The 23246-nt window shown below is 44.6% G+C and overlaps 1 protein-coding gene across 4 annotated transcripts in view; it reads right to left on the reverse strand.

Moving 5' to 3' along the window:
* Nucleotides 1-87: 87 nt before the first annotated feature.
* Nucleotides 88-23246, reverse strand: part of LOC122107043 (spermatid perinuclear RNA binding protein) — a 131301-nt gene continuing 108142 nt past the window's right edge. For 2 of the 4 annotated variants that reach the window (XM_042678612.1, XM_042678613.1), the window contains exons 17-18: nucleotides 19204-19248; nucleotides 15722-16185 (exon numbers count right to left, since the gene is read on the reverse strand). In XM_042678612.1, coding sequence (XP_042534546.1) covers nucleotides 16109-16185; nucleotides 19204-19248 — 122 coding nt within the window. In that variant the 3' untranslated portion in view covers nucleotides 15722-16108. Of the gene's footprint in view, nucleotides 2200-12236; nucleotides 12900-15721; nucleotides 16186-19203; nucleotides 19249-23246 lie in introns of those variants that run through there. The other 2 variants (XR_006147287.1, XM_042678614.1) reach the window with 2 other exon arrangements.

A 23246-nucleotide genomic window follows, 5' to 3' on the forward strand; every position in this document is an offset into this window, starting at 1 on the left:
AGTGGGAGGGGGGCAGGGGGGCAGGGGAGGCACACCCTGCACTGGAACCCTCACCAGTGTGGAGCCTGCATGGAACAGTCCAGCCCATTGCTGTTGGAACACAGAAGCATTTATTTTTATTCATCCAACGGGAAAATGCAACATGTCAGGGCATTACAGACAAACTGCAGCAGCCAGACAAGAGGCTCAGTCTACAGCAGAGTCCAACGCACTCAGCATGAAGGAGCCACAGTGTGGGCGCTGCCTGCAGGAGGGAGCCAGGGCAGCGGGGTCCCTTTGGATGAAGGCCAGGCATCTCTGGGCGAGGCACTGATGACAGTCCACACATGCAGGCTGCTGCTTCAACCGCGCCGTCGGCTTAAAGTCCAGAGTCCTACATGTAACCACAGCCCCGCAGGGGCACCACACTCCATGGTGGTTGTGGTTTCAAATGTTTTTTTAACATAATACACAACATGAAATTATTGCCAAGGACGTTGCACTGTCAGTTATACTATGTACACTTGTGTATTCAGAAAAACACAAATAGATACAGATAGGTATTTTAAACAGACTTCTAAATACTAACTTGGCTAGCATCGGACCCAAGTAAGCTACTGCCAGAAGTCCAAAGTCACATGTGTAACCGTGCAATGGGGACAGGTTTCCTACCTACCACTCCCCCGGCACCCCAACTGGACACCTTCCACATTAGGAGGAAGAAAGCCCTCTCGTGAACAGCTCTGGGCCTCGGGTGTCCACAAGCTGCGCCTCCCACCTCCTCTGCAGACTGCGCTTTCTTGAGAAGCAAGCGTGACGGGTCTCACTCCTCTGGGAGTGCTACACGCCACAGGACAGATAAGTCACCGTCATGGGTATGGATTCCAAGGGCGTAAGCTCCGCCCTCCCCTAGCAATTCCTGACCAAAGGCCCTGGGTTTAGTGAGGGATTTGGCCTCACTTCTGGTAGAGTGAGTGAGTGAGTGAGTGAGTGAGTGAGTGTGTGTGAGTGTGTGTGTGTGTGTGTGTGTGCGCACGCACGCGCGCGTGCCATAATTATAGCTATCTCAGGAGACTTTCCTTCCTGAAAAAATGGCTGGACCCCAACCAGCCACTTTCAGAGACCCAAGATACCACACAACTGGCCAGGCAGATGAGTCGCCTGAGTTTGGAGATGCTTTGGGAAAAATACAATAAAGCTCCCAAGCTAGAGGGCCTACCCAAGGAAGGGCCAGTGGCAGGAGGGTCCCACCCAGCTCAACCACTCACTTTGCCCCGAGCCCCAGTGTGACTAGCTCAGCAGCCAGCAGAGCCACCCTGGATTCTTGGTTGCACACAGACAACAAAGTCTCTGGGAAGACCGTGGCTGCCTGCCCAGCAGCGGCTACCCCCAAGCCTCCTCTCCTCTCCACAGGAGGGAGTGCGGGTGGCCAAGCACCTCCACAGTCAGGGTGGGCCAATGCTCAAGAGCTGCCACATAAAGTGAGCTAGGGAAAAGCAGCATTCCGCACCCCACTGGTGCAGAGCGACTGCTACCAGCTGGCAAAAGGCCAGTCTGTGCTTGGAAGGTGATGCCGGGAGGAAAGGGCTCATCCGAGGGCAGCACGGCTGGCCTCAAGTGGAGAGGGCCTGAGGAAGCAGGCAATCATCATCCCCTCGGGGTGTCGGGGCTGTGGCACGAGTGGGTCAAGGACCAGTGTGACCTGTCACTGACCTGCCCAACCACCAAGATCCTCCGAAAGCCAAGGTGCCTGTGCCAGCAGAAAGCCAGCTCCCAAGCTTGGAGGTGAGCAGTGCCAGCCTGGAAGAGCGAGAACACACGCTCCGGAAGAAGGAAAGGAGCCAGAACTTGGAAATGCAACTTTTAAGTTAAAAGTAAGAAGATGGTCCTTTTAGCTGTCTGCAATTCCTATCCCTAGTCTCGATTCAGATTCCCTGAAGAATAAAGGGATGGAGATCTGACTCCACACTCCCAGAGCAGAATATTTCGTTTTTTAGTTTTAATGTTTCTGACCATCACGTTCCCTGGCATAGGAAAACAGGACGGGGTGGTACCGACCTTGACTGGGGGCTAGGACAGGTTGGCGGGCAGGGCTCTAGTTCTGCTATGACATGACTTATGGTATCCACTGACATGCACCTTCCTTAGGAGGCCGGAGCACAGCGCAGAACTTGACGCCGGATGAAAAGCGTATGTGTCCCAGGCAGGGCCAGCCTCCATCTATGGCACACATAAGTTAATCATTTTCCTTTCCGTGAGCCCAGGAACTTCTCTAGACAAATTCAAGATGTGATCCTTCTACTGTCAAGAGCCTGAGAGCCACCCACATCCCCTGGAAGCGCACCCCAGGGAACAGCCCCCGTCAGACACACTGGACCAGGCTGAGGATGAAAGCCACGGCCGCACAGGCCCAGCTGCCAAACACTTTTTTGGCCTTCCTTTGTTAACTCTAAAAGAGATCTAACCGCCACCTCATTAAGAACAAGCCACAGTGGTCACTGGAGCTGGGTGTGGCAGCTGAGGGAAATACTCCGAAAAGCAGAAAGCAAATTTACACTACTCCTTCCTGGAGCAGACACCATGTCTCTACCAAGCGCCCACAATGCACTGATAAGAATGGGTGCTGGCCGCTAGGGAGGGGGCGGGGGCGGGGGCGGGGGCCAGCATCTCTACAAGCTTTGCTGCCCTTTGACATGGGAGCGAGCCAGACTGCTGTTTACCCCCACCCACCAAGGCAAAATAAAGATCTGAGACAGGATGCTTCCTTTGTCTGCTTTTAAGTGAGGTTTAGGATTGCAGGAAAAGGCCTGAAAATGGGAGTTTTGTTAAACTATATCACTTCAAAAATAAAGAGGCAAGCCGGGCGCTGGTGGCTCACGCCTGTAATCCTAGCTACTCAGGAGGCTGAGATCTGAGGATTGCGGTTCAAAGCCAGCCCGGGCAGGAGAGACCGTGAGACTCCTATCTCCAATAAACCACCAGAAAACCGGAAGTGGCGCTGTAGCTCAAGTGGTAGAGCGCTCGCCTTGAGCTGAAGAGCTGAGGGACAGCGCCCAGGCCCAGAGTTCAAGCTCCACGGCCGACCAAAAAAAAAATAAATAAATAAAGAGGCAACTCACTCACCCACTGAAGCTGCTGGCTAAAAAGCCATCCAACACTGGGCCTTGCCTTCCCACAGCTCTATCAAGAGTTTCCCATCCCTTACCAGCAAAATCCAGACTAAGCAGATATGATTTATCTCCCAACCAGAAAGACACTTTCAAATCCATGTGTGACTTTCCCCTCCTGACCCTGGCGTCCACCTCCCTCACCGCACCTGTGCAACTCCAACCCCATCTCTCTGCCACTGAGGTCTGTTCCCCTTGTGACAGCTCCATGCCCTGCTTCATCGGGCTCCCCACTCACCTCTACCCCTCAGCGCTTATGCCCCTATGGGCTGCTTGGTACTCACAGAGGAGAGGCCCAGGAGGCCACCTTGGTAGCAGATGGGCAGGAATCACAATTAAGCCAAAAGTTGTTAGCATTACAATGGTCATGACTAGCTCTTTGAAGTCAGTGAAGTTTTAGTGACTACAGCCACTCACCTGTCCTTGCACTATTAGGCTGCTTCTAAGCTGCAATGGCAGAGATGAACGTTATGAAAGAGCCCATGGGGGCTGGGAAGGTGGCTCAGTGGTAGAGCGCTTGCCTTGCATGCCTGAGGCCCTGGGTTCGATTCCTCAGCACCACATAAGCAAAAAGAAAAAGCTGGAAGTGGTGCTGTGGCTCAAGCAGTAGAGCGCTAGCCTTGAGCTGAGGGACAGTGCCCAGGCCCAGAGTTCAGGCCCCACGACCGGACCCCCCAAAAAAACCAACAACAACAATGAAAGAGGCCATGGGGTCTGTAAGGCCTGGACTGCTCACTACAGCACCTGGCCATTTACACAAGGGCTGAGGCCATCTTCCCCGCATAGTTTCACATTGTAAAACAGGAAGTGCTCTCTATGGAGCACACAGGGTAAACAGACAGGTTGCTTACAGATAAAGACACCTGGCCCTCAACTTACGGCCACCCAAAAGGCTGTTAGCAGACCTGTGTCTCGGTATATGTACCTCTTTACCTTTCCAGAGCTGACTCTTGCGTTCTAGCTGCCACTGTGTTACAGAAATGCACAGGTACAAAAACCTACCATGACTTGCTGGAGGCTGCAGTGATTATGTGCTTGCCTAACACCAAAACAAAAACACCCACCACCCACCCTTCTGATTTCTTCTATCTCCTTGCCCACATGCCCACGATGAAGAAGACATGTCAGGACTGAGGCTGATACAAAACGGAGACCCAGAGCAAATTTGTCAGTAATCTCACAGAGCTTTTTCCCTCCTTAACCCTAAAAAAGCCCATACCTTCCCACTGGCTAAAGATCAGATCCTATAGAACCCTCAAAGCTTCAAGCCCTCACCCAGGTTAAACAAAGGGAAAAGCCATGGGGGCTGGGCAGGTGGCTCAGTGGTAGAGCACTTGCCTTGCATGCCAGAGGCCCTGGGTTCGATTCCTCAGCACCACATAAGCAAAAAGAAAAAAAAGCGGAAGTGGCGTTGTGGCTCAAGTGGTAGAGCGCTGGCCTTGAGCTGAAGAGCTGAGGGACAGCGCCCAGGCCCAGAGTTCAGGCCCCATGACCAGACCCCAAAAAAAAAAACAAAGGGAAAAGCCAAAACACCAAGTGAGGGTTTGCCAGGCCCGGTGGGAATGGCCTGTGCTCCACCCCAGCGCTGCTGTACTTGGCAACTGTCTCCTCCTCGGCCCTCATTAGAGTCAGAAGCAGCACTGCACAGTGCTCCCCAAGTGAACTGTGGCCTGGGAGAGGTGCACCATCAGGCCCTCTCCCCTGACAGGTACTGATGCTCCCTGGCCACCACTAGATGCTGTTGGTGGCAACAGAGGAGCTAGGCCGGTGTAGAGACTTCTGCTTCTCTCTCCAGTTCTTCTATCTCCAGTTCTTCATCTGGACTCTGGCAATAAATAGCTTCTCCCTCATCAGTCCTGATTCTGATCTTTGCTGTCCACCTACCCCCACTCCACAGCTCCCTCATCATGGTCATCACTGAAAGGCAATGACCCAGGGCCTTTGATGACAGGGCCCCCAGAAACTATCCCAGGTCCCACAAGGCATTTCATGCTGCCGGATAGGCTGACCCCTTCTGTGTAGAGTAGCCACCTCTGCTGAGCCCCTTCCCAACTCCCTCATCAGAGACTCCTGTCTAGATTCATACAGTCCCCAGCACATCCTAGGCTACTTGGATCAGAGCTGATGTAATTGCCTCATCTCTCACCCCTTCTCACCATGCAAGTCACCTCAGGAGCCTGACTCCACTCCCACTGGCCTGGAAGACCTGGGCTGGGGAATGACTCATGGGACAGCAGTTAGGGCAGGGGGAGAGGGGAGAGGGAGGGGCTGGGGAATGGCACATGGGACAGCAGTGAGGGCAGGGGGGCTGGGGAATGGCACATGGGACAGCAGTGAAGGGGGGGAGGCTGGGGAATGCCACATGGGTCAGCAGTGAGGGGGGGAGGGGAATGGCACATGGGACAGCAGTGGGGGGGAGGGTGGGGAATGGCACATGGGACAGCAGTGAGGGGGGGAGGGGAATGGCACATGGGACAGCAGTGGGGGGGGATGGCACATGGGACAGCAGTGAGGGGGGGAGGGGAATGGCACATGGGACAGCAGTGGGGGGGTGGGGGATGGCACATGGGACAGCAGTGGGGGGGGGAATGGCACATGGGACAGCAGTGGGGGGGTGGGGGATGGCACATGGGACAGCAGTGGGGGGGGAATGGCACATGGGACAGCAGTGAGGGCAGTGGGGGGTGGGGAATGGCACATGGGACAGCAGTGGGGGGGGAGGGGGGAATGGCACATGGGACAGCAGTGGGGGGGGAGGGGGGAATGGCACATGGGACAGCAGTGGGGGGGGGGAATGGCACATGGGACAGCAGTGGGGGGGGGAATGGCACATGGGACAGCAGTGAGGGCAGTGGGGGGTGGGGAATGGCACATGGGACAGCAGTGGGGTGGGGAATGGCACATGGGACAGCAGTGGGGGGGGAATGGCACATGGGACAGCAGTGGGGGGGGGGAATGGCACATGGGACAGCAGTGGGGGGGGGGGAATGGCACATGGGACAGCAGTGAGGGCAGTGGGGGGTGGGGAATGGCACATGGGACAGCAGTGGGGTGGGGAATGGCACATGGGACAGCAGTGGGGGGGGAATGGCACATGGGACAGCAGTGGGGGGGAGGGGAATGGCACATGGGACAGCAGTGGGGGGGTGGGGAATGGCACATGGGACAGCAGTGGGGTGGGGAATGGCACATGGGACAGCAGTGGGGTGGGGAATGGCACATGGGACAGCAGTGGGGCTGGGGAATGGCACATGGGACAGCAGTGAGGGGGGGGGGAATGGCACATGGGACAGCAGTGGGCTGGGGAATGGCACATGGGACAGCAGTGAGGGCGGGGGTGGGGGGAGAGGAAGGAGGGTGATTACTAATGTGGTTTTTTACCAAAGAAGTAATTTTTATTCTGTCCAACCCTCTGGAGCAGTTCCCTCACTCTCCTACATCATATGCTCCAAGTCCAACTGTTCCTCTGCCCTCATCCCCAACAGAACCTAGTGACAAGGAGCAAGTGACAGTGAATGGTTTCTCAATAAATCCATGTGTCCAAGAAGGGACAAGTGCTCTCAGCAATGTCACCAATTACATCTGAGCTCAGCTCAAATGGACATCGTAGCTACCCAAGTGGGCTTATTCTCCACATCCAACAACACCCCCCTGCCTCTCTTAAGCCCCAGTATGTCTCCATGGAACAATGAATAAATATATTTCTATGTTATTGCACAGAGGTTCAGCTACAGCACAGGAAGATGGTTGGTGGAAATAGGTTCAAAATGGGCAGCTGGCAAAAAACCAGGCTGCCTAGTTGGGTCATTTTTTCACCTACGGGCAGATAACCAACAGCCTTTCTAAGAAAAACAGGAGCTGGGCGTGGTAGCTGATACATGCAATCCTAGCTACTCAGGAGGCTGAGATCTGAAGATTGCAGTTTGAGGCCAACCTGGGCAGAGAAGTCCCTGTGAGACTCTTTTCTTCAATATGCCACTCAAAAACTGGAAGTGGTGCTGTGGCTCAAGTGGTAGAGCGCTAGCCCTGATCAGGGACAGCGCCCAGGCCCTGAGTTCAAGCTCCACAATTGACAAAAATAAAATGTAAAGAAAGAAAAAGAAACTAATGGATGAATGAGCCCAGGAAGTTGTGGGAATGAGGAGGTCAGGGTGCAGTGTGGATCCGTTTTTGACTGGTTTTGTTCAAAGGCACAGAGGATATAGGTCAAAAATTCAGTAGACGGGAAAGACAATGCCTCAAGCCTTGGAAAGCAGGATGGACAGTTGCCCAAAGTGCAGATGCACAGTACCAGCTGAGCCCAGACTGTCAGGATATGTGGGTTCCACCACTGAGCACTGGATAATTTGGGGCAAGTTATCTAATTTCTGTTTCTTCATCTGCAAATTGCTAAATCCCACACTTGTGGAATTCTAAACCAAGAAGGGGATTCTTTTAACCCTCAAAACAGCAAGATAAATGTTACTTGCTCCATGTGGTTAGATACTCAATAATTAGAATCACAGTGTTTGGCCACAAGCAAAGTGGTTTGGAGAGGTCTCAGAACTTCAATGTCCCATCTGCAGAGCAGGACAACAATCTACTACTTCTCCAAGTCTCCCAGCAGAGCAGTAACTGGACCACAGCAGTGGCCTGGCACTCACCACATGACAGTATTCTAGAGCTGTTTAAAAGTAGGCTCTTCACAGAGATATAAAGACTGGGGCTGAGTGGGCTTTTGTATTATCCCCTCTCCTACCTGGTCCTAAGCAAAGACCAGCTAGAATAGCATCAATTAGCACAAGCTCAGGAAGCTGTTTCTCCTGCAACATACTTGCTCATAGGCAGCAAATCAGAGATCCCAGAAAAATCTAAACTGGCCTCACCCAGCACTAGCTCTACATGGAGGAAGATGTGTAATCCAAGCTGGCAACCCACTCTAATGGAAGCTCTCAGCAATCAGAACAGATCTTGCAATGTTGGGCCACTGCCCCAACTTTGTACCTGGCCCTAAGATACCTTCCTATACCTATACCCCAAACCTGTGCTGCTGCCTCTTGCCTCTTCTCCTTCCAACCACTCAGCAGAAGCAGCACCAGTCTCCCTCCAGAGGACATCGCCATCTCCTTTCTCAACCAAGGTAGCACATATACTCAGAACCACAAGCAAATTAAAACATGCACTCAGCTTCTCACTGATAGTCACTCAAATGGAAAAATAAGGTTTAAATACAAAAGCTTACTCCATTTATAGAGCCCTTATGTGCTCTTCACAGTCTAACTTCCCAGTTTGTTACATAACCCTTTACATGCTCTAAACAAATGCCCCTGCTTTAGCCAGGCTACCTGGTGTGGGACCTGCGCATCTTAGAGGGCCACAATTCCAGTACAGCCCTGTCATCTCCAGACTAGAGAGCACAAAGAGGCTCTTGGCACTCAACACATCTGGGTTTCATTCCCAGCTCCAGCATTTACTTTGGAGTATTAAATTTCTCATCTGTAAAACAAGAGTAATACCCACCTCCAAGTGGTATATGTGAGAATTAAGAATAATGCCCAGGTACCTGGAATACACCAAGACACCAATTCTGGCAATGTGCCTTCCTCTATTCTACTCCTGTTTACTTCACTGGCTGCTTACACAGTGCCAGATGACCTGAACCAAAGGCTGCCATTAACTCAATTACTTGGGCCAGTTAGCTGACACCTGAAAACAAACTCTGAAAGGAATCTGCAACACAGCACAGAGGCACCAGGCTTCACAGCAGGGCTAAGACAGTGTCCTGAGAGCAGCTGCCCTCTCCCCCCTGGCCATCTAGCAGCAAGAGAGAGGCCTCTGGACCACGGATCTCCAGTGAGGGTGTGAGAATCACCAGTGCTCATGCCGCCCACTACCCAAGCTAACGGGGCCAATCCTGACAACATCCAGCAGCAAGTTCTTCCCAAAGAGACTCCCTCTTTAGAAGGAACAAACTAATACACTGACAGCTAATGATAGGCTGGGGAGGGGTGCACTGACTTCTTCCAGGGCATTGGGTATGCAGCTACCTCCCAGCTTAAGAAAAACCTGTTGATTATAATGCAAAATGCAAATCTAGGGCTGGGAAGGTGGCTCAGTGGTAGAGCACTTGCCTCGCATGCCTGAGAGGCCCTGGGTTCGATTCCAAAAAGAAAAAAGAAAAAAAGCCGAAGTGGCACTGTGGCTCAAGTGGTAGAGTGCTAGCCTTGAGCTGAAGAGCTGAGGGACAGCGCCCAGGCCTTCCTTTTCTTTTTTTGTGCCAGTACTAGGGCTTGAATTCTGGGTCTTCCATTCTTACTCAGCTTTTTTGCTCATAGCTGGCACTCTACCACTTGAGCCACTTCTCCACTTCCAGCTTTTTTAACTTAACTGACTAGCTTTGACTCAATACTCTATCAGTTTCTAGGATTTGAAGTGGGAGCTATTGGTGGGTGCCTGGCTTACTGGCTTTCCTGTCCTTGTCCACAGTTTTTTGTTTTTTTTTTTTGTTTGTTTGTTTGTTTAAAAATTAGACCAGCTCAGAGCTCAATCTGTGTTACCCACTATAACTCACCTCCTACTAAAAGCCAGCAACACACCTGCCCCCACCCCTGCCTTTTCTACAGAGGTAGAAGCAGGTACAAGCCAGAAATGGATTTACACTGATTTCATCATCTAACCATTCTCTGGCTAAACAGCAACTTCTCCACATCAAACAGGTAGATAAATTGATACATAGCAAGACCAAGACCTAATGCTTTCTAAGATTAACAGACAGAAGGCAGGCCTCCTGTGGAGATGTTTTCCCCTAGTTAAACAAAAGACAAATGTCAGGATCTCCTCCAAGAAACACCCAAGCCAGCAGCCTTCCAAGCACACTGCAGAGGGGCCTCCTTCCCTTTTGTGGTTTGCAGTTAACTCCATCTCTAAAACCTAACAATGAGCCCTGAAAGTTAGATTCTGGCAAAAGTGCACTGGTAGGAAACTTGGAATCTACTGGTAGACAGTCAGCCTTTGTGCATGTCTAAGTACCCATAAATCCCAAACCAAGTACTTATAATCCCACCCCATGCAACCGATTGGCTGGTCCTTCCCATCACACAAAAACATGAGCAATTCTATCCAGCTGGGGCCACAGGGACCATCACCAGGACTTGCCCTCTCCCCTGTAACCCTGCAGACTGCACCTGCTTTCCAAGCACCTGGCTCAGTCTTGCGTCCCTCACATATCTCCTACTACCCCAGCCAACTACAGAAGAGTAAGCATTCAGAACTTCCCGTGCACCATGTACTATTCAAAGCACTTTTAAGTGTATTAACAAATTTCCAAGCTCCAGTGGAAAATGCTGGAGTGAGAGAAATAATCCAGCTCAGATTCCCACATGGCTTCCATTCCCTACTTCTAGCTGTCCTGCAAAACTTACATAACCCAAGTTGCATTATGGTACAATCCTTTAAAGCCTCTAAAGATCACCACTTAGATATCCATGGCACTATTAACTCCCAAATATAATGATAATATTGAAAAGGCTATCAATTCTTACAACTAACTTAACTTAAATTCTTGCTTAACAGTCTTTCTGGAAGATATTGTTAAGGAAAACAAGGGACTAATTAAAAAAAAAGAAAACCTAAGAAGCTCTGTGCTCTGTAAGTAAGTACGAGACAAAAAATGTACTGATACTGAAACTTGCTTCAGAGAGGTGTTTAGCTCTGTTCATTTACCAATCACCTCCCTAACCAGTCCCCTAGTCAGAGAGAAACCAACCCAAAGTCATTGGCCACATGGCATCAGATGAATGAGCTTGAAGACCATGACACCCTGGTGGCTCTAGATGGCTTCAGAGATCCCTCACCTCCCTTAGCAGACACTGGCATACGAAGAGTGGGAATGACAGGGGAAGAATGATTTTCTTAGCTTTTTCTGTTCTTTAAGGCTCTAAACTGCTAGAGATTGAAATATCTGAGAGGGGCAGGGGGCGGAGGGGTAGGAGGGTAAAGAAAGGGAAGTAGGAACAATGACAGCTTATTCCCCTAACTCACTATTGAATATTTTCCTCCCATTATTCGTGAAAAAGGGAGAGTATAGAAAATGATTGTAACAGTACCACCTCTCCCATTATCAAAAAACGTAGTCACTATTTTACCACCTTGTCCTTTGTGGTGCCATAAAAACTACATTGAAAGGAGTGAAGTATTTGTCATTCATTCCATTCTGTTACAAACTTGGACAGGTTCATGAATATAAACCAGAGGAGGATTCAGGTCCTCAAAAGCGCCAGGGAAATATGTTAAGTGATGCCAAGCTCAGTGACATCAAAGGGCAAGCTATTATTCAGTAGTTGGTAATTATACTAAATTATGTTTTGCCACTGCTAGCACAATTTGTCTCCCAAAGTAGGACATTTATAGTAAGAGCCAATTCCATCAATGAGTTTCTTAGACGTTGAACTCTTCCACTTCTCCAAACCTCTGTTCCCTGGTACCCAGCCAAGGGCCTGATACCCTTTAGGCCCTGGACTGCATGAGCAGGACTGGGCTGCACTTGGAACCAATCAGTTCTACCTTGGAAAAGCTTTTACAAATGCCAAAGCCTCATCAACTGTACATACAGATTCTGTATGGAGAAAAAAGTTGTTCTGGCAACCTTATAGTTAGTAATAAACTGCTCAGAAACAAATATAAAACATGAAATTCATTTTAATCTCTCTCCCTACATATATGTGTATATACGTGTATACATATATACATACATATGTATGTAAAATACAGCCTTAGCAGAGATTATCTAGTACATAATGCATTTTGGTCACACTGAATGAAGCAAATCCTTATTAAAATATTTGGCCTAGCCCTCACAGCATTCAAATGAACTCTATAATGACTGAACAAAGTGGGAAATAATATGTATTTTAGCTGCTAACCTAGAAAAGTCTTGTCTATTTGACTCCACAGACTCAGTATTCACTTTTCTGAATCTTGCCAAAGTTGATTCTGCAAATAATTAGCTCAACTCAATCAATTACATTTATTTCCCATAGTTACCTTAATGGTTTGGGTTCCTTAATTTGTCTGATTTTTCATTCTCTATTGCTTTTTTTTTTTTTTAATAAAAATATGGCTTCTTGCTGTTGTTGTACTGGGCATACAACACAGATCAGAGATTTTCATTTCTCAGAGAAGTTTCTCTCCTTGAGAAATTGGCACTTTGATTCTGAGCTTGTGTAGCAGCTACACATATGGATCCAACAGCACTGTCACCAATCTTGCTGCTTTTGAAATTTCAGCGCTTTGGCCAAGAGCGCGCCCTGTTCATCACTTGTTAGGTGATCTGGTTCTACCACTGGATGTTTATATTTAAACAAGTATCTGCATGTACATGTAATTTGCATACATGGTATACTCTACGTTTCTATACACATACACTTCTAAGTGAATGTGACATGTATCTCTTGAATAAAAAGCATTTTACAAGGGTATTAAGACAAATGCTGAAAATAACTATTTTACATTTTATTTAGACCATAAAAATTTTTTTAAGTAATGTGATGACATAAGACCTAAAAGATCAAATACATCATATGATTGTCATTTATGCAGGCTGCGTTATTTTTCTCTTTAATCAGAAAATAAAAGAGCTTACCTTTGTATACTGAGATCACAGCTTACAGTCACTATATCTCAGCCTATTTTATACAAGTGATATGGCTACGAAGGTCCGAGGAGAACGAGAATAAAGTGAGATAAACGTGCTGAAAACTGCTTAAAAGTATTAACCTGAAATACACAGAGGTCCAACACCAGTTTTTAAAATACATTAACGAGGTATTCCCAGCTCTTCATTTAATAATGGTGACTGATTCATGATTTTCAAACATTCATCCAATTTTTAAAAAGAGGAAAAGAAAAGGCTAACACTGGCAGAATTAATCAGTGGTTTGTTCCCCAGGTTAACAATTTTAAGAGAGATAACAAACAACATCAGGAACTATGTAAACCCAACTCCTTATTTTGCAGGATTATGTGATCTACCTGGTCAGCATGAGGTATGTTGGAATTCTATGGGACCCTTACCTGGCACAAGAGATGGGGCACTCCTACAGCCTGAAGAGACACAGGCTGCTAGCCACATCCCTGGTGAGGCGCCAGCCCCCCACCGAAAGATATGGCTTAAGGAAGATCCCAATCTCGGAGAAATGATAATACTGCTAGCTGACACAGTCAGGAATGTAACTATTGGACTTATGTGCTAAAAAAGTTTAAAAAGTGTCAGAAGATAGCACAGCTCACAGGCGAATTCTAAATTCTAATTGGTCTGTAAACTCCCTGACAAGAGCTACGCTAAAGGGGTTAAATACAGATATTGCTAGGTTTCCAAAGGAAGTTTTAAAACAGACACTGTGGCTTTGGACAAAGTATTGCTCTTCTTTAAAATGCTCAGTCATTGCTTTCAAAAAGAAGGTGTCAAGAGTGGTGTATCTGAAAGCTGGAAAGCCTCAAGACATAGAAATTGCCATTTCAAGCCAGACAACCTGATGGTTCTAGAAGTCAGAGAAGAAATCTTGAGGGCCCAAGTGAATAATAAATGGTGCGACGCTCAGAGGCTGGCAATAGGGGCTGTCAATGAAAAAACCACCTACAGTGGAAAAAAGAGCAGAGAAGCAAAACTTGATGTTAATTTCACACAATTTGGTGAAGCCAAGAGCTTCATTTAGATTTCTCTGCTCTTTCAGCTGTAAGTGGAATTTTCATTACAAAATGGAGGGGTAGGAAGGGCAAAAGGTAGGGGGGACACTTATTTCATTACAGAGTTTAAACAGTTGAACTTGCATGGTTACCACTTCTAACAAAGGACTGACAGCTCAATTATTTTAAGTAAAGCAGAGAAATGTAAAAGTTTGCAGCAACTGGGCAGGTTTACAACATGGTTAGTAACTTTCAACAAACAACAAAATTCAAAAAAAAGAGAGAGAGACTTGGTAGAAACCATTTGAAATGACTGCCATCATGTTGGAAAACAGCACAGCTCCCTTTTTCCATCAGAGAGGGGTTATGAAGTAAGTCAAAGAAATTTTCTAAAGCGAAATCTCCAAGGAGATTCCAAATTTGATGATCAATTTCAAATAATAGTACAACTGCAAGTGCCAATTAATAGTATTCCAAAAAACAGAGGGCTATAGTAAATATTTAATTAATAACAACTAAGTACTACCAGCCATGCTTTTTCTTCTCAGTGATGGCTCTGTTTCATCCATAGGTCAGCAAAACGAATCAATGAAACATGACAACTACCAGCTGAAATGAGCCCCTCTTGTTTATGTCTAGCTACTAATGCACAGGATGAGAATGATAAATTACAGCTATTTCCAGCAAGTGATGAGGTTTTATTAAAGTATCACCCACCACTAATAAAGACAGAAGGTCAAGGAGAAGAAGTAAATTATTGTGTGCTATGCATCTGAGAAGTGATGCTAACATTTGTGTTTTTATTACCCATTTCACCTTCATAGTGGTCTCAAAGAAATCTGGCACTCAATTTGTTATACTTGAAAAGCCCACTTTCACTGATGGGCATTGTTCAGTTTTGAAAAGCAGAATTTAATAGGAAAAAGGAAAGCTAGTTCACACCAACCACAGATACTGTTAAGTCAAGTGACTTGTAAATGTTGACAGGAGACCATACTGTTGCCTTCATGGGGGTGAGTACCTTAATGAAACCATTACCTTCTAGTAATATCATCAGCTTTCCAAACAAGGTGAGAATGCAGGTGGAGGGCTTCAGTCTGCACCCTTTACAGAACAGCACAATGTTAACCAACTCATCAGTTTCCACCAGCATCATAGATGTCTTAAAAATAAATGCTGACCCATGGCTGAAACCTGTCACTTTCCACAGCAGCACTCAACAAGAACTGGGACAATTGAAGAGCAAGTTTTTATGGGGAGCCTGTTGCTGCTTTAGATTCTGATGTAATTGAAGAGGAAAGGAGACCCTTCAAGGAATCCCAGAAAAACTGCTAATCTATCTGCATGTAAAAAGCCAGGGAGTGAACACAGTATCTTACAGAGTGAAGAAGGCCACAAGAACAAAAGAGGGTGATTAATTAATTTATTTTTTAAAACTTGGAAATTGTAAACTAAAATAATCACAGTCTTCCTTCCCCATCTCTGAGTAGTGCCATCATTTTAATCAGAAATTCTGAGATAACAGAATGTAACCTTTATCAAAGGGATGCCCTTGTACATCCGGAGTACAAGAGCTTACAAAGCAAGTACACTGGCTCAAGCTAACAATCACCTGTGCTTTGTTTTAGCAGTTTCCTTACAAATGAATGGGTCTCTAGGGCTAAGTTATTGTTAGTTCACAATTCCCTATGATTTAATACCAAACATATCAAAAATAATAAGCTAAAACAATATTCAAACCCATGTTTTATTGGTTTTAATTACACACTTCAATATTTACAAAGTTAAAGTTTAAATGAAAAGTCTCTATTGTATTTAAAAAAAAAATAACTACAGCCCAAATTAAAATGCCCTGGGGCAAGTAGATATCACTCAGCTAAGCATCAGTGACTGGATCAGGAACCAGGCAGTACTCTGTGTTACAACAAAGCATTTTATTTGTGATCAGTGTCTGAGACTCTATACATCCTCCACAAATTTAATTTTACATAATCTGATACTCTCTTAAAACTTAAACTTTGAACTGCTAGACTTATTTCCCTAAAACAGAAGGGCTGGTATAAATTATTTTCCAGAAATGAGGTACCGTTTCACAGAACTGGTTTCTTTTTGTTTGTCTGTTTTCAAGTTTTAGAGAACTAAATTTGTATTTGTTAAAATCAAAAAGTAGGAAAGATGTTCTTTACAAATAATTTTGATCAAGTATGTGTTCAATGAAAGCAGGATAAAAAGGCTTTTTCAATCTAACATTCTGCATTGTACTGTATAGTTGTTCAATAGGAATGAGCTTCTGTCATTTGCTAAAAGAATGAGTAGTGGGGAACAGGATATGTTGGGAATTTCATAACGGGTAACAGAACCATTCTCTTGGGCAAACCTACAGAGAAAAGAAATGAAGAGGACTCGAATAAAAATTCCAAGTAAAAAAAAAAAGTCTTACAGTAATTATCATTAACCTTTTCCAGATTAGTCAGTCAACATAAACCATTTGGAAGAGGCCCAATTTTTTTTTCAGATTTGAAATTATTCTTGTATTTCTGATATTTTTCTACTCAAAAGTGAGATGGCTACATCATAGGAAAAAATGATACTGAGAAATGACACTTTGAGTAAGCTGTCATTTGAAGTTTAAAAATCAAAAGCAATGCTACTGATTGATATTGATATTCTAAAGTAGCTCTTGAAATCCACACTGGTTCTCAATTTGGCACATCACATACTAAAGAAGAAACAGGGATTGTTAAGATATATAGCATAGCTTTCTGGGCAGGCCTCAAACAACGAGAACTGCCTCCGGGTTCATCTTCTTAATGGCTACTGCCAATATTGGCATGGCAAATCTGGAAAGATTAATTACTTTCTAAATTTTGTAATTAATACGTTCTTGTGGCCTCACAAACTTCTGCATACTCAAGCAGGATTTGAAATCTGTTCCTATGCTTATTCTGATATTTAACCTACGGAGAAATCACAAAGCAGCAACAGCAGGTATTCAAGAGCACCAGATGATCAGAGGGAAATTACCCCACATGCAACAGCTTTACAAAGGCCAAAAGACATATTTACCTTACAGCCAAAATAAAGCATCGTTTTAGTAGGTTTGCATCACAGTAACATTTAAAAACCAAATCTTTTATGTGAAAAATGGGGGCATCAAACTTCACCAGCTTTGGAAGTCAGTTATATGGCAGATGGAAGAGAGGAGCCCTCTGAACTGAGGCTCAGAGGCCACAGAGTGACAGCATAATGTTAAAAGAGGAAACAGAGGACCAAGGGAGAAAATTAAAGACTAAGGAAAAACATGGATGTAACCTAAGAATCTAGATACAAATTGCTTTAAAAGGAAAAAGCAAGCAGTCTTTGGCAAACCTGAACTAAAGAATCTGAAAAACCTACTGTGCGACTATTACAAAGACAGACTTAAAAATCTGCAGGTTCTAAAGAATTCACATAAGACATAATAAAGCAAATGAATCTAATGTACTGGATCAGGGTAAGGGGATCAGACCTAGATGGAGAAAGATGTGGCAATAAGGATATCCAGAAATTGATGAAGAGCAGAAGCCAATGGCCAAATCAAAAAGAGCTAGTTTCAATTCAGAAGGAAACCTGGACTAGTCCTCAATTCCCACCTGTCATAATGTTACTCTAGCTCGGAACTGGGGGAGGCCCTCATCCATACCTGGGTATGTCTGAGGGAAGCAGGCTAAGGAGGTTGGTTGGAGGGGCAGTACTGGGTTTGGACTCAGGGCTTTGTGCTTGTCAAGCATGCTACCAGTTGAGCTATTCCTTTAGTTTTTTTTTTTAGTTTGTTTTACAGACAGGGTCTCACATTTTTACCCGGAGCCAACCTTGGACTATGCTCTTCCAACTTAAGTTTCTCATGTGGCTGGAACTACAGGTATTACACCCAGCTTGGTTGTTGAGATAAGGTCTAACTTTTGTTCACCAAAAAACCTCACCTTCCTCTCTCTACATACTATGCACTGGTATTACAAGCATGAGCCTTCAAACCTATCAAGCAAAGGATTTAAGTCCAGGCTTTATATTGCCTAAACAAAACTTGTTCCAGGGCTGGGAAAGTAACTCAGTGGTAGAGTGCTTACATTGCATGCACGATGGTCTGGGTTCGATTCCTCAGTACCACATAAGCAGAAAAAGCCAGAAGTGGCGCTGTGGTTCAAGTGGTAGAGCACTAACCTTGAGCTGAAGAGCTGAGGGACAGCACCCAAGCTCAGAGTTCAAGCCCCACGACCGACAAAAAAAAAAAGTTCCACATGTTTGGCCCTTGCCAGTTCTCTACAACTTTTCAAGATATAATAAACTAACTTAATGGGCAAAGAAGTCAAACTATTCACTTTGTACTTATTTCTACAATTATGAAATCAAATGAAGATTCGGTTTAGCAATGTCTTAAGGATCTGTAATTTTCATTCAGATGAATATGGCAGAGTTGATGTGAAGAGGAAAATGTTCAAGTAGAGGATTCATGTCACAAAGAGCAATACATGAAGGGCTTTTGCTTTCTGTGTGCATGCACACCCAGCCTGGGGCTGTGCCGACACACATTCTCACACACATGCACACATACTCTCTTGTTATCTCTTCTCTCAATTACAAACATCCTGCAGATGGCTGAGTCTATAACATATAGCACCTGAGTAGGGAAACTAAGAGCATATCACTGACTCCAAACCTACTGCCTCCATTGCCACATAAACCTCATTCAAAAGTTATCCAAAGGGCCAATGAAGTTAATTTGCATATTTGCTGTTATTTTTTTTAACTGGGGTTGGGGGAAGGCTATTGATTTTCTAGAATAAACAACTGGCTTTTTGCAGAAGAACTTATGGAAGATGTTGGTAAATCCACCATCAGTTCCTCTTTAGGACCAATGATAACCATTTACCTCAGCCCCCAAAGCAAAATGGATAGAAAAGGATGATAGCTACAAATTTGAAGTAACCGTTTCCTAGTTTTGACTCAAATCACCCATTGTTCACACAGATACAAACTAAACCAGAAATGTTAATGTGATTATACAGCTGGCAGGCAACCAGGCTAGAAACTGACCATGGCCCTTTAGTAGCCTTTGAATGGAGTGTAAGTTGGCTGTAAGAAGGATTACTTAAAATATTTAATTTCAATATGGTCAGAAACAGGCAATTAGAACAAGCAGTCCTTCAATCAGGCAAAGCAGAGAGAAGAGCAACTCTAACCAAACCAAGAACCACAAGGTTGTGGCATTTCCAAAGGGAATTTAAGTTGTGTCACTAAAATGATTAGGTCTGAGATCCCCTGATTCATTTACTGACTGAAACCCTGGATACAAACTGTGCTTTGGATTGTTCTGACAGACTTGCTAAAGGAGTAATCAATTAGATTTTGTACGTACCATAGGCAGGGGCAGCTGTACTGTAACCATAAGGTGTTCCATAGCCTGGTACGAAGAAGAAGAATGTAAATCAATTCAGAACTAAAGGCAATTGCATTGGCCTGATTCACAAACTACCTGGCCTGGCACCCTAGGCCAGAAGCTAGACAACAGAGAACCATGCCCAAGTGTAGTTATAGTCTAGCCACTCTGTGCCCATAAGGCTCTCACTAACCCACCACAATATCCTATGTCTCTCTCTCATTTCATTTCCATTCAGCATTTTAATTAGCCATTTGTCCATGTTTCTTACTAGAGTGACACAGGCCAAGTCTTACCCATTTTTACATCATCTACACCTTGCAGAATATATAGCATCTGTTAAACCAAAGAATACTTAGAACCATTCAAATCACTAATTTCTCTAAGTTGGAAATAGCACTTTCCCCATCTCATTTGTGAAAACAGTGACAGAATAGGTTGAGGCCCCAATTGCCATCTAAGGGAACACATGGCTCAAGTCTGAGCCCGGGGCAAAGTCCATGACTTGTTGATATCTAAATGACTGGCCCAGCACCAAGTCTCTAAGTAAGTTAGCATCTGGTATTTATTAAAAATGCTCCTATTAAAAAAATGCTCCTATTATTAAACAAGAATCAGTACAAAGAACACAGATGTTTTTTAGCAAATTAGTTCTGGCACTAATTCTTATACATCCTTACTTGGATAAATAATGTTTAATTTGCCGTCTACTCATTTTTAAAATAAAAAAGCTCCCATGTTTCTTTATAGTGTAAGGATTGAAACACCATGTTAATAGAAGTTTCAGTTTTTAATTTTCCAATATGTAAATACAAACTTGCTTCATCAAGTCTCCAGAAAGTGTGGGGATTTTTGTTTTTTTGGAGGAGGGGAATTTTTGGTGCTGGTCCTGGGGCTTGACCTCAGGAGCATTGGCTCTGTCCTTGAGCTTTTCTGCTCAAAGCTAACATTCTACCTCCTGAGCCACAGCTCTACTTCCAACTTTTTGAAGGTTAATTGGAATTAAGAGTCTCATGGACTTTCCTTCTGTCCCAGCTGGCTTCAAACCATGATCCTTGGATCTCAGCCTCCTTATCAGCGAGGATTGCAGGTGATAGGCCAATGGTGCCCAGCTGGAAAGCCATGACACCTGAATGGGCTCTGGACAAATCTCTACACCAAAACAAATCTAGCCTTTTCACCTATTCCTTTTTCTATTTCTTCTGCTCAAATGAATTGTTTTGTCTCCTCTATATAACCAACCATAATTTATTCTTCAAGTTCAAGATCAAATGTCACCTTTCCTAGGAAATCACACAGCTATTGATTCTATATTACACTGCCTTCATACTGAACAGTCCAAATTCAAGTGTTTGTCCTGCCCCATTTGAGCATTCAATGAATCTTAGTTAACTTTGAAAATTTCTGTTTGAGATAAAGCACTCAAAAGAATGCCAAAGAAGTGAACTGCTTTCAGGCCCTGAATCAAAAAATTTCCTAATGGGTGGCAGGTTTTGTTCTTGGTTTCTTGACATGTTAGTCTATATTTGAATTAAACTGGGGTACTTCACTAAATTGTAGATTTAAGCAGGACACAATGCAGCTAAATCCTTCCCACATGCACCCCACACACACAATCTCTCTGGGGGTGATGGTACCAGGGCTTGCACTCAGGGCCTCACTACTCATTTGGTTTTTCTGCTTAAGGCTGGTGCTCTATCAATTGAGCCACATCTCCACTAACAATGCAGCTGAAATAATCAGTAGGATGAGGACATGACAGCAATGGCCAAAGGTGAAATTAAGACTAAAAAGTCTGGGAATAGCTGGGTGCCAATGGCTCACACCTGTAATCCTAGCTGCTCAGGAGGCTGAGATCTGAGGATCACAGTTCAAAGCCAGCCTGGGCAGTAAAGTCTGTGAGACTCTTACCTCCAATTAATCATAGAAAACCGGAAGTGGCACTGTAACTCAAGTGGTAGAGCGCTCACCTGGAGCTGAATAGCTCATGGACTGCACACAGGACTAGAGTTCAAGCCCCACAACTGACCAAAAAAAAAAAAAAAAGTCTGTATATAAACTCTATTTCAGGAAATTTGATAAGTACTCTGCCAATGCTACAGTTTTGACACTGTAGCTCCTTAAAAACAGATGAAACTACAACTATGAAACTGGTTACTGATCAGGCCATTGGGAATCTAATACTGCTACCTCTTATGAGCAAGGTATTTTCAGTTATATCTATTTTTTGGTATCACTTAGCCTCTGTGTCAACATAAAAATACTTTTAATAATCCATGTCACACAGAATATGCTCCAGAAATGGTACAAACTTAATCATTATCTAGACTGACCTAAACTGAATGAATCTTCTCTAGGTCACGAAAGAATATCTTTTTGTAAAACTTCTAAAGCTTTTAAAATGTCATCTCCAATGCTCCCTTCCAGTGTCACTTCTTTAGGGAAACATTCAGAGACCCAACTAGACTACATCAGGGTCCTCTGTTACAGGCTTTCATGGCATGATCTCCTCCATGATTGCTCACCTCAAGCTGTCACTGCTACTACCTGGTCAACACATCTTGCCCCCTCAAACTGTAATCTGCATGAGAACAAACTCTAGATCTACTATGTGATAAAGCACATATTTATGAGAACATATCTTGGAGCAATACAAATGGAATCAACCTCTAGAGTTCTCTTTCCAAAGCCCTATCACTCATAAAACTCCCAAATAAGCTATTCTACTTTACTTAGAAGAAAATACAATTATAAGGGAAATTATAGGGATGTTACCTAAAAAATCTTACTGAATTAAGACCTAATCTTTTTGTTGTTGTTCTAGCCCTGGGGCTGGAACTCAGGGCCTGGACATTATCCCTAAGCTTATTTTGCTCAAGGCTAGCACTCTACCACTTGAGCCACAAGCTCCATTTTGGGCTTTTTGGTAGTTAATGGAGATTGGAGTCTCAGAACTTTCCTGCCCAACTGGCTTCAAACTGTGATCCTCAGATTTCAGCCTCCTAAGTAGCTAGGATTATAATCATAAGCCACTGGCACCTGGCTAAAACCTAGTAGTTATACACGTTTCACCTTGACCAATTAATACAAGTGTCTTGCTTGCTTGTCATGTGGAAATTTTCCTCAGTTCAATATTGCTAAGAACTTCATTTTAACAAAATTACCGGAAACCCATGGTTAAAACCAAATAGGGATCTGAATGGAAAGCACAAAGAAGGCAGCTATCCCTCAAGCCACGTGGCAGAAAAGAGTAACACAAACTTTGGAACTACAAACATATACTTCAAATCCTTACATTGATGCTTAGCAGTTGTTTCATTGAGGCTGGTTACCTTTATCTCCCTAGAACTCAATTTTATATATTATTTTCATTATCTGGAAATTAATTTCTACCTGAGGAAAAATCCGGTAAATATTAAAAGCACAATTAAGTTAAATAATTTATATGAAAACATCCGGTGTATAATAAGCAAGTTCAGGATAAATTCGGTTTTGCAAATCATTTGTACTATTTTTTCCTTTGATGGTTTCCAAAAAAACAAATGCTAATAAAGTCTTCCCCACCTATATGCACTCCCAACCCATGTTAAAAAGGCCCTTAACAATTTTTCCCTTCTTATATACACAACACAATTTCTATGTTCCCACAAAATAGATTCTCCTCATTCTCAAAATGAAAACCAAGTCCAATATTGCTCATCTGTCATCTTCCTCCAAGAAAAAGAAACCCAAAGGAAACAACCTATGGTGCGGGCTGGGAAGGTAGTTCAGCGGTAAGAGTGTTTGCCTTGCATGCATGAGGCCCCGGGTTCGATTCCTCAGCACCACATAAGCAGAAGTGCTAGCCTTGAGCTGAATTACTGAGGGACAGTGCCCAGGCCCAGAGTTCAGGCCCCATGACCAACAACAACAAAAAAAAAAAAAACCTATGGTAGTCTGTACATTCTTTTCTTTTTCTTTTCTTTTCTTTTTTTTGTCAGTTGTGGGAGTTGAACTCTGGGCTTAGCCACTGTCCCTCAGTT

The sequence above is a fragment of the Dipodomys spectabilis genome, unplaced genomic scaffold (assembly GCF_019054845.1).
Source record: "Dipodomys spectabilis isolate Male_0828 unplaced genomic scaffold, ASM1905484v1 ptg000046l, whole genome shotgun sequence".
In the NCBI taxonomy this organism is placed as follows: domain Eukaryota; kingdom Metazoa; phylum Chordata; class Mammalia; order Rodentia; family Heteromyidae; genus Dipodomys; species Dipodomys spectabilis.